Source organism: Lasiosphaeria miniovina (assembly GCF_030549165.1).
Source record: "Lasiosphaeria miniovina strain SMH2392-1A chromosome Unknown B0T26scaffold_3, whole genome shotgun sequence".
Taxonomy (NCBI): domain Eukaryota; kingdom Fungi; phylum Ascomycota; class Sordariomycetes; order Sordariales; family Lasiosphaeriaceae; genus Lasiosphaeria; species Lasiosphaeria miniovina.
Window position 1 is genome coordinate 3,332,990 of NW_026848222.1, and position 11,169 is coordinate 3,344,158.

General features: G+C 52.7%; 3 protein-coding genes across 3 annotated transcripts; 2 read left to right on the forward strand and 1 right to left on the reverse strand.

Moving 5' to 3' along the window:
- Window positions 1-1,447: 1,447 nt before the first annotated feature.
- On the reverse strand, window positions 1,448-4,985 carry B0T26DRAFT_703323 (uncharacterized protein). The gene is made up of 3 exons (XM_060441660.1): window positions 4,879-4,985; window positions 2,192-4,799; window positions 1,448-2,123 (listed from the first exon to the last, which is right to left on the reverse strand). Exons 2-3 carry the CDS (start codon window positions 4,635-4,637, stop codon window positions 1,759-1,761), a joined length of 2,811 nt encoding a protein of 936 aa, XP_060298508.1. The 5' UTR covers window positions 4,638-4,799; window positions 4,879-4,985; the 3' UTR covers window positions 1,448-1,758.
- A 484-nt stretch (window positions 4,986-5,469) lies between these two features.
- Window positions 5,470-6,387, forward strand: B0T26DRAFT_674271 (DOA4-independent degradation protein 4; the record flags this gene model as incomplete). Its single annotated transcript, XM_060439691.1, has 5 exons — window positions 5,470-5,475; window positions 5,536-5,750; window positions 5,816-5,876; window positions 5,941-6,198; window positions 6,256-6,387. The coding sequence occupies 5 exons, from the start codon at window positions 5,470-5,472 to the stop codon at window positions 6,385-6,387; spliced, it is 672 nt and encodes a 223-aa protein (XP_060298509.1).
- A 746-nt stretch (window positions 6,388-7,133) lies between these two features.
- Window positions 7,134-10,488, forward strand: B0T26DRAFT_739794 (phosphatase 2C-like domain-containing protein; the record flags this gene model as incomplete). The annotated part of the gene is made up of 4 exons (XM_060443762.1): window positions 7,134-7,149; window positions 8,373-9,715; window positions 9,849-10,277; window positions 10,435-10,488. The coding sequence occupies 4 exons, from the start codon at window positions 7,134-7,136 to the stop codon at window positions 10,486-10,488; spliced, it is 1,842 nt and encodes a 613-aa protein (XP_060298510.1).
- Between the last annotated feature and the right edge of the window lie 681 nt (window positions 10,489-11,169).

Consider the following 11,169-nt stretch of genomic DNA (forward strand, 5'->3'; position numbering starts at 1 on the left):
ACGAGCTCGTAATCGTTTTTGCCGAACGACTGAAGTACGGCTGATAGTACGGCGTCCGTGAGACCCCTCCAGTTTTGGTCATGGTCGTTCTCGGGGGTATTCGTGACGGTGATAACGCGTATCCATTAGCCTCGGAAACTGCTTCTTTAGGCAAAAAGGTCCCCTTGATCTTCGGTCCGTCTTTTGCAAGACTGGCCGTCAGCTTGTCTGTCTTCTTGAAGTGCGTCACAAATCTTCCCGCTTGCAAGCGGGCTTCGTCGACCAAACTGTCCTTTATGAGTCCATGCGATTGCATATATTTGCAAAAGTCTCTCAGCAGATCGGGGGTATTTATATACTCGTACCAGGCCTTGACAGCCCATGCGGTATCGCCTGAGTAAAGCACGACCATCCACCTTTTTTCTCGGGAGTCATAGGGTCTCGCCCGGTTCGCGGCGATGGTGCGCTTTACAGGGTCTTCACTGCTCTCAACCTCACCAATACCAACACCAACGAGAGTGGTAGGGCCGAGCTTGGCTTGGGGTTCTGTGTAAGTGAGGACAAACACCTGGATCTCATTGTGGCTAGGTGGATGTCATGTTGTTGGGACGGCCCGAAGTCAAATAGAGGAGAATGTTGGTGCTCTAAACAACAACAACAACAAGAGTCTCAACAACAATGGCGGCAAATCGAGCATACAAATACTGCACAATATCGATTCAAGATGAACGGGAGAATGCTGGCACCTAGATATAAATATTGGCTTCATGCTTACCCTTCCTAAGTGAAATCCCTTCTCCACCGCGCGCGGCCACAGCTGGACCTGTATCAAGTTTTGTGTACAGGTTTCGGCAAAGGGTTGAAAAATGCCTCGACCATCCTTACAAATCATCTGAACACTTTGAAGGTGGTGTAGCGTCATCTCATTCTCCGAGGAGCCCGGATGGTTGGGTTACGCTGGTGTGTCTAACTGGGCGCTGTCTCTAAAGGTCGGCGTGGTCTACGTATGTCAAATCTTCGGGTTCGCCTGACCATGAACCTTCAAGGCCGATGCGTCAAAGGAGCCCACATTGGCCCAATTTGAGGACGCTATTCTATCTATGAAGGGATGAAAATAAACCGGTCAACCCAGGCACGGCGGCATTTCACAGTTTAATAGATCTAAGCTTACTACATCGGCTAATCACCCACTATCTCTATTCCTAGATTCTGAACTGACAAATCCCCGCTTGAGAAACATTCTAATAAGAAACGTAAGGTACCTAAGGTGGTTAGCTATCTTAAGGAGAAAGCCTCTCTCTGCTACCTAGGCTACCTTACGGTTCGCAAGCTTAAGGACGGTGGCTTCGGTGGCTCTATTTAGCTGAAAAACCTGGATTATAGATAGGTACCCAAGGTACCTACATTGCAGGTGGGTCTTAAGTGTTGCGAATCATATCCTGCTATGGCCCAGACGGCAGGCCTCATGTGTAGAAAATGTTTCATTCTTTGCTGAGCCGTAACTCGAATATTTACACGGAAAGCATTTGCGCTAAAAAGCGGACCACAGCGAGTGGGGTTCGAAACAGCCAAGCCTCCTTTAACATGTCCCGATTAACGCCTTGGATGCTTTCCCCCCATGTTCCCATGCCTCTTCATGACCCATAACCCCATGAAGATGCCACGCCCCGAGGACTACGAGACTTCTTTCACCCCGGAATAGCCCAGAAAGCTCCTAGCAACGCCGACCACATACAAAAGAAATACCATCTACTACTACAAACCGTGTCACCCCCTCTCTTAATTTCCGCCGCTGGCGGCCGCCATACCTGGTGGGTGGCCATCCAAATCCACTGCTTCCACGATCCGGCGCTGGTGGGCACTCTTCTCAACTAGATTGCTAAAGTATTTGAGGGCCGTGTCACTCTCAGCCCGCACGCGAAGTGTTTCGTCGCGGCGGCTGCTGAGTTGTTCTACGGACCGCTGTAGACCAACCCGCAAAGACTCGGCTGGGAAGCGCAACACCTTGCGTACCGAGCCTGAGATGCGGGTGCTATTGGAGTGTACGTAATCGATGGCCCCGAGTTGGGCCGAGATCTTGCTGCTGAGGCGATGTGGGAGGGAGTGAGGGATCTGCTTGAGGATGTAGAAGGTCGTTGCAACCGCTGTCAAGAGGGGCAGCATTAGAGCATTGCTTCTGAGGAACAAGGAAAGGGAGAGAGAGTTAACCTACCAGCAGCGATCACGCCGGGAATGATCAGGCGGCGCAAGCTATCGCTGCCCAGGGCCTGTGCAAGACGTAGCGCAACATTCACATGGCCATAGCTGCCGATGACGCCTGTTCCGACCACACCAGCAACAGTCAAGGCCATGCTGGTCTTTTCTTCCTTCTGCACGAGAGTGGACCAGTCGATAAAATCCCAAAGCTCTATAGGAATGTCTACTTGCCGGGCCAAAGCGTGACTCTTGCGACGAAACATGATCTCAGGCCGGAAGTTGAGATCGTTGTATTCGTTCCCAAGATGGAGAATGCCAAGTTGCTTGATGACGTTGACGCCGCCGACCGTCTCGGATCGGGCCTGTTCCTCACACTCAACCACCGAGGCCGCAATCTGTGACAGCATTGCCTGCTTGATCTCATCAGCGTACTGGAACGCACTGAAAACTCCAGGGTAAGGAATGCCGAGATTCTCATCGCCAGCGTGCGAGATGGCTGTGCTGATCGTTGAACGAGAGTAATTATAGACGTCGTTGCAGGTGTCTTCGATTGTCTGGTCAATCTGATCGCTCAGCTCTGATTGGGCCTTCTTGCTCGACTGCAGCATCGGCTCAATCTCCTCCAACTCCCTTGTAACCCGGTCCAGCTCTGACTGAGAGACCTCCGAGTTGACCGTGGAAAGCACATTTACGTCGTTCAGAATGTTCATGAGATACGTCTTTGCCGGAGCCAACTTGGAACGCGCCCGCTTCTCAAGCACAAATCTCCGCAGCGACTGCTCAAGGATGGCGAAGTCCCGGACGTTCTCTTTGTCCTTGCCTTTGCCTTTGGGGTCATCGTCTCCCGGCTCGTCTCCGCCGCCGCCGCCGCTCGCACTGCCTGATCCGCCGCCGCCGCTAGGGCCTCCAGGTGGTGATGGTGCCATTGGAATGGCTGTGCTTGATACGAAGTGCACCAACTCGCCTGCTTCCTTGTATGTCGCAGGGCTCAGTGCCTTGATTTGTCCGAGGATTAGCTTCTGGCATCGCTCCTTGTCCCTGATAGTGTCGAAGCCGTTCACTACGACAAAGAGGTAAGCTTTCTCTGCAGCAGCAGCCCGGATGAACTCTGTTGAAGTCTGGGTGAAATGGTTGGTGGCCGAAACAACAAACACCACAACGTCAATCTCTTCCTGCCGAGCGAATATGGCCGTCGTTTTTGTTGTATCCATGTTGAGACCGGGCGCGTCAATCAGAGCAATATCGACCACGCCATTGTTGAGCAGAGACTCATCGATTGTACGGACATCTTTAACATAAACCTTGCACTGCGTATATGTGCTGTTGTCAGTAACAATTTTCTCGAGCTGCTGGAGGGTGTAGACATCGTAAGTCGTCTCGTCGTGCCGGTCGTAGATGGTATCCTTGTGGACGGCGTGCACCTCTTCGACACCGCAGTTCTCCCGCGCGTCGAGAACCTCGCAGAATATGCTTGTGCAGGGCTGCTGGTCTTCGGGCAAGATTTTCCGCCGTAGCAATGCGTTGCAAAACGTAGATTTGCCAGCATTCAGATCGCCTGTGATCAAAACCTTGCTTGACGTGTCTTCTATGCGCTCCCGCAGCGATAAAAGGTGCTTGATGCTTGAGCGTATCTTGCCATCAAGAAGTGAAGCAATTGAGCTCTTCTCCAGCGAGTGGACCAACTCGGCCTGATTTAAAGAGCCCAGCTTCAGATCAAGCTTTAGAACCGAAAACTCTTGTGCGATCTGAGGGGTAACAAGTCGTGGTTCTGGCACAGTCCTGCGTTCAGCAACCTTGCTCGACTCGGCCTCGGCATCCTCGAGCGATGTCATAGATCGTCGAAGCTGAGGAGCCGCGGGAGGTGACGAGGACGCCTCAAATCCTCCTGACATTGTGTGCGTATGTTGGATGCCGGGCCTCGTAACAGGCTGGGATGGCGCATCGAGGGCCGCACGTTGAACTGAGGGATAGTGGGCAGGCCATGTAACATTCATGTCCTGCAGGCTTTTGAGGAGCTCGACAACTGTGTTGATGGAGCGACCAAGGGCGGCGCGGTGTGAATTGTACCAGAGCTGGTGGACGGCTCCGGCTTGGATCGCCCGACGGTCGGTATCGGTGACCTGACTGGGAAATGCCTGGGCAAGTATTGGCCTGTCTTCATGGATGGCAGAATCCCATGCTGCAGCAGCAGCTGGGTCAAACATGGACGGGCTTACATCATCACCAGCCATGCTGCCGCCATAGCCAGAGTCGCGGTCGAGCATTGCCTGCAAGCGCGCAGCATGGTGAGATGCCGACCCAGTACCGACAGTCATGTATGCTGGAGCAACTAGGGCTTGGGAAGCTTGCTGGTCGTGGCTCGAGGCCTCGTCAGACTCGCATTTCGTTTCGGCGTTGGCGTCGGTATCGGAATTGCGCCTCTGAGAAGACTCCCCCTTGGGTGAGAAGTATTCCTGGCTCATGGTGGCCAGCTGTGCAGCTATGAGGAAATATCGAGAGGAGTAGACAGATGTTGGCAGCGGAACATTGTTTCAGCGGAACATTGTTGATTGTCTAGGAAGATTTAGGTAGTTTGACTGTTCGGTTGTTCGATTTTCTGTCTTGTTCACTCGCATGATTTCTGGCTGGAGCGGCAAATCTCTCCAGGTCAGCACCGTCGCTGATTGGACGTCATCAACCATTGCTGTGGGGCCGGGCAGTTACCTAGGTAGGTTAATACGTTCTTGGCATTTAAATCCACCCTGCATCAGCGATCTCTGACGCCATCCGATCTTGAACGAACACTAAGGTCAACCAGGTCTGACCGAAATGCTTATAACGATTAGTTAGAGGAATTTTGGACTAGATCATATGATAGCATGGAATATTCGGACGAATTATTGTAATAATAACAGGTGTAATGAATTAAAGCGACCCCTGTCACTGTCTTTGGTTAACAGATCCCACTATTCCACAGGTTGCCGAGAAGGCCGAGTGTGGGAGGTACCTCATGTACCTTTGGTATTTACAGTACCTACCTTAGGTAAGTCTCAGCACAGCGTAACCCGATAGCTCGCCACCTGGGTAGTCCACAGCGCTCGAGTTTGGCTGGTCGGTTCCGCCCAGCCGCAGGTGCTGTGGCTTATGACGAAGCCTGCGCTTGGTATTTTGACAGCTCCCAAGTTACGTCCTAGTAGACCCCTCGTTTCCGCAAGCACAACCGGATAGCGACAACCTGCCTTTTTGCCTTACTCGCACTCGCAATCGAACACTCCATCAAAGTCTCCTTTGCCGACGAGGCACAACACCGCCGAGATGAACGTGAGATTTTTCTATTTTGCGAGGCTGTTATCAGAAGGCCCAGGCTGATGGCATTTCCAGATCCTCGAATGGGCCTTCGGGAAGCGCGTTACACCAGCAGAAAGACTGCGCAAGAACCAACGTCTCCTCGACAAGGCTATTAGAGAGCTCGACCAGCAGCGCGTCAAGTTGGAGAAGCAAGAGAAGACGCTCGTGACCCAGATCCGCCAGAGCGCTCAAAAGGGAAATTTAAATGCCTCCAAAATCATGGCCAAAGACCTGGTCCGCACTAGGAGGTACGTAGGGGCGCTTCTGTCTGGCCCTAGGTTCCTGGAGAGATACCACTGACAAATCCGGACAGATACATTGAGAAGTTCTACGGTATGAAGAGCCAACTGCAACAGATATCTCTCCGTCTTCAGGTCAGTCTTGCGACACCCCAATGCGCATTGAATGGTGTGCGCTAACATATTCCATCATCGGCAGACCCATCGGACCAACGAACAAATGATGCAGGCAATGAAGGGCGCAACGATGGCCTTGGGAAGCATGAATCGCACCATGAATCTGCCCTCCCTCCAGCGCATTGCCATGGAGTTTGAGCGCGAGAACGATATCATGGAGCAGCGACAAGAGATGATGGACGACGCCGTTGATGACGCCATGGATACCGGGCTTGAGGAGGAAGGAGACGAAGTCTTGGAGCAGGTCTTGGAAGAAATCGGCGTAGATCTAAGTCAATCGGTTAGTTGCCCCTTCCCACTCTGCTAGCAACTAATTGCTAATGCCCGGCTCCTCTAGTTCGGTGAGACTCCGTCGGGACTACAGTCCAACCAGGTCCCCGAGGGTAAAGTTGCGCAAGCCGTTGGTGGAGGTGGTGCAGATCCCGGCGACGACGATTTGCAAGCACGGCTGGATAGTTTAAGACGGTGATCTTGTCGATTATCCAAGCCACGCTGAATAGCCTGCGCTTTTCAGGGTCCTCCGTCATGCTCAACATGGCTTGATATTGCGGGCAGCGGAGGATGCGGGGCTTGGCCCCGATCTCACTGACGGCGTGCCCTGAATAATTTGGCTGCTTTTGGGCATGATGTTGGATGCTGAGGCCTACAGTTACGCAAAGATGCCACTCTGCCGAACAAGCTCATGGAGACCCGAGACATCCTTGCTGGGGATTAGATCGTTTGTTGAGAGGATGTGGTAACTGGATGTATTATTTTCAACATGGGGATGGGGAGGATCGTACTCTGGAATACCAATAAACTGCCGAGTACGGGCGCGTTGATTTAGGCAGCGTGTAAGCTGAAAGCTGACTGGTACTGGTTTGGAGTTGGGTTTGTTGGCGCTTTTATGGTAAGGCGATGTTTTGGGAAGTATAGTAACCAAAATACCTACGGTAGGCGAGACACGAAAATGAACAGCAGCCAAAGGGACCTGATATTACATGTAATATGTCGTAGGTAGGAATACGGATACCCCGTATATACATAAGAAGAAGAATATGATCAACGGGTGGGGACACGCCCTTGCTTTCTGCGGGTATCGTTACCTCAAGAGCCCAAACTTGGGTTGACATCCATTACACGAGACGGACTGCCGTGGATGCTTTGAAATCCACGCATACCTTGCCCAACCAACTATTGTTTGGCAGGAAGAGACGGAGCCTTTGCAGTCCGACCATGCCGGCTGGTGCAGGTTAGTACTTGTGAGCCAGTAAGAGGCAGCAAACTTTTCAGTCTCCAATGCATCACTATGGATGCCCCCGCTGCATTGCCCCTCACTTATCTCTGGCCTAGTGTCGTGTTCCACACATTCCGTGTTGTGTAAGCAGCGCTAAATTTCACTAGGCTGAGACTTCGTTCATTCCCATCAGGGTCTGCCGCCATTTCCGAGTCTACCCAGAACAGGTTGAAGGTGATTGTCGAGAAACCTCAAGACACCTATATATATATATATATATAACCAATTAAAAAGTGCACGCGTATACCTTACATAGTATAAGGTGGTAGGTAAAGCAGGTTGGAAGCAGAGCCTGTAGCGTAGTCTAGGGGAACACCTTAGTGCCTGGCCCGCAGGCTGTTTCTAACTGTACCTTAGTTCCCACTGTGCTGAACGTGCGTTGGGCACATCACGAATACAGTACCTTACCTTACCTTTCAGGTTGGGTACCACCGTACCAGACCTGAAGTACCCGACCTAAACGGCCCGCCTTAAGGTTTAGGTTTCTCACATCGGATTGTTCTAGCTACTTACCATTTTTGCTTCTATCCGTCCCAGTTTCCCTTGCGTCGTTGGCCGCAATATTCAATCTTGGAAGAACCTCAACCTCGCATCATCGGCCGTTAGGAAGTTTTACGGTTACCCGGGTCGTCATCATCGCCGTAGAACCTTACGCGCGCCTTGTCCACTCCAGCAAAAACCCTGCGCACATCGCCCATTTCTCCAGGCGTCCCAGCTGTGACATTAATTACATCATTCCAGTAGTACCTACATCACAAGACCCCTCCTTACCAGCGGCCAACCTACGTGGACCTCCCTCAGGCCATACCAACCGCATTCTGCGCCCCGTGGTCCCTCAAACCTCGCGCTTTGTCTGCGGCCCGTATTTTAGGCATACTGCATTCATTCACTTTTGGTAGCTGTGCCTTCTGACCACCAAGCGACAACCGAAACACGCTTCAGAAGCGGGCTTTGCGACCTGACCACACAAGACACGAGCCTCAGCCATTACTTCCCGAGCCGCCCTCACCTGTTTACCACTCGGGAATCTCCCATCTCTGACGCCCATACCTCGAGGCATCTCCTCGACCAAATATTTGGACAAGGTCCTTCGTCTCTCCTTTCACCTACCAACCTGGCAGGCAACAAGCGCCGCAGTCTCTCCGCCCAGGGAGGTCTGCTGAATAGGATGTTTGGAGGCGGCTCGAGCTCCGCCGTCTCTAAGTCTGAGAACGCCTCTTTGACGGATCCCACTGGTGGACAGAAGGAAAAGCCTGGAAGCAAGTCGCCCTCGCCCGAAAAGGACGCTGCTTCGGCAGGCGCCGGCATTCTCCCGCCCCCCAGAACTACCGACCTCGCCACGAGCGGCGAAAAGCGGAGCGGTAACGGCAGCCCTCCAAGTGCTGGCAGCTCGGCAGAGCAAAAAAAGCGCCGGAGTAGCGGGGTGAGCGGCAGAGCCAGTAGCCTGATAGCCCAAGCTAAAAACACTCTCTTTACGCAGGGTGGGAGCCGTACCAACAACGAGCAGGGTGCTGACTCCAAGGCGTTAAACCAGACTCCTCTGCAGAAGCTCGGCAAGCAGGACCAGGCTCTTGCCGTGCCCCAAGGCCAGCACAACAATGCCGCCGGCGAATCGCTGCCGGGCCCCCGGTCCACGTTCAGGGTGGGTGTCTGGGAGGATCGGAACAAGAAGTGCAGGCGCACCATGGAGGACACGCACGCCTTCCTCTACAACTTCCTCCACACCCCCGCGCCCGCTCTTGGATCTGACGGCGCTGGTCAGAAGCAGCCGAAGGCGACCGACGATGCGGGCGAGCAGCAGCATGGCGGCGCCTCTGCAACGGATATGATGGAAACGGACAATGGATATTTTGCCATCTTCGATGGGCACGCGGGCACTTTCGCCGCCGACTGGTGCGGAAAGAAGCTCCACATTATCCTCGAAGACGTCATCAAGAAAAACCCAAATGCGCCAATACCGGAGCTGCTTGACCAGACCTTCACCACTGTCGACGCGCAATTAGAAAAGCTGCCTTTGAAGAACAGTGGTTGCACTGCAGCCATCGCCGTGCTTCGCTGGGAGGATCGAGTTCCCAGCACCCAGTCTGCCACTGGATCTCAGGCGATTGCACCGGCGGTTGCAAAGGCTGCCGAGGAAGCCTCCAAGTCGGAAGAAAGCAAGTCCGTCGAGAATACCTTGGCAGCTCCGAATCCAGAAGCCACCCACGCAAGGTTAAAAGGCACTGCAACAAGACAGCGCGTTCTATACACTGCTAACGTTGGCGACGCCCGCATCATTCTCTGCCGTTCAGGCAAAGCATTGCGCTTGTCGTATGACCATAAGGGGAGCGACGAGAACGAGGGCAGGCGTATAGCGAATGCCGGGGGGCTGATACTGAACAACCGCGTCAACGGTGTGCTTGCCGTCACGAGAGCTCTTGGTGATACGTACATGAAAGAACTCGTGACTGGACACCCCTATACGACAGAAACTGTTATTCAACCTGAACTCGATGAGTTCATTATCATTGCCTGCGATGGAGTAAGTGAGATGTTCTGCGAGTCTGGCCCCTTTGCCCCGAAACCTTCAGAAGCCCCTCCAACCTATACGCTGTTACGTTCATCTCTTCTTGACTTACTTGTTCACTAGGATAACTGCTAACGGAGTCTAATAGCTATGGGACGTCTGCTCTGACCAGGAAGCTGTTGATCTGGTTCGAAACATACAAGAGCCTGCTGCTGCGGCGAAGCTGCTGGTAGATCACGCCCTAGCCCGCTTTAGCACCGACAACCTGTCTTGCATGATTGTTCGCCTCGACAAGATGGCTCTTCTTGACAACCAAAACAACAAAGACAATGCCATTGGTGTGGAAGGCGACCTAGCAACGGCTTCAGGGAAGGTCAGCGAGGTAGAGAAGATCGTCAGCACGACCAAGCAGAAAATTGCAGAGGGCGGTACTACCCCAGTAGGAGTATCGGCTAGTAACAGCGGCCGGGGTCATGATCCCGCGCCCCTTGAAGACGGAGAGCCGACGTTTACTCCCACTTTGATAGAGGGATCCGTGGAGGAAGAGCCGAGCTCGATCGAGGAAGACACGCCTAATGTTGCGAAGGTGTCGAAAGACACACAAAAGGAGCCATCATCGAAAAGCTCCTGAAGTGTCTGGTGTTTTACCAGGCACCGGGTTTTCTACGGAGAAGTTGTGGATATTTCGGGCCCTTGTCGGGCGGAGGTTTATGTTTGACCTACTGTAACGACAGAGACTTGGGCGCTGTCTTGGAGTTTCAGAGAGCGGATCTGTCCTTTTTGTTTAGCAGCTTTGAGGCATCAGGACCAGACCATCGGAAAATACTGCTGTTGATTTTTGTTTGGCCTGCTTGAGCGGTGGAGTTGAGACGTTCACAGTCGTCATGGGGGAAGACTTTGTTTTTAAGTAGCCTAAGTGCCGCTGGGTCATGTCCCGGGAAATTTCTAGGCACGAGAGAAATAGAGAGCGGCGTCTTGTGGGCGGAGTGAAGGAGGGATTGAGGTGGCGGTCGGTGGCAAAAGTGGAAAGCAGGGTAGATGGATTGGATCTTTGCGGTCTCTTTTATTTTTTTCCCCCTGTCAGAATTACTTGCCATGGCTGTACATATACGGCTAGACATGGCTGTTGCCGTCCTGGTACTATCTTTCACGTATGTCTGTTCTAGTTTTATTCTTGACATGAATTTCTTGGTTTTTGGTGCGTTGCTCTCACATACGTATGGGTCTATACTTGTATTTTCTTCGACCCGGAAGAGTAGGTAGAGGACCTTTCACAGCTGTTTAAATCGACCATCCCTTCGTCTTTTAGTAATTTTGTAACAATCTAAATAAATCGCTAGGGACTCACCTCTCCATGCTAAGAACCGCCCCGTCTCGAGGACACTGCTTCCATTCGGAGGCCGGTAAATCCACTCAATTTTCGACTCTAAACGATACCTACGGTACGTGACGGCTGACTGGCCAGCCAG

Bases quoted from the DNA above. Each gene is read 5' to 3' on its own strand.
- B0T26DRAFT_703323 (XM_060441660.1), bottom strand. From the start codon at position 4,637: ATGAGCCAGGAATACTTCTCACCCAAGGGGGAGTCTTCTCAGAGGCGC. The intron at 2,124-2,191 runs GTAGGTTAACTC...CCCTCTTGACAG, and splicing joins TCCCGGCGTGATCGCTGCTG to CGGTTGCAACGACCTTCTAC.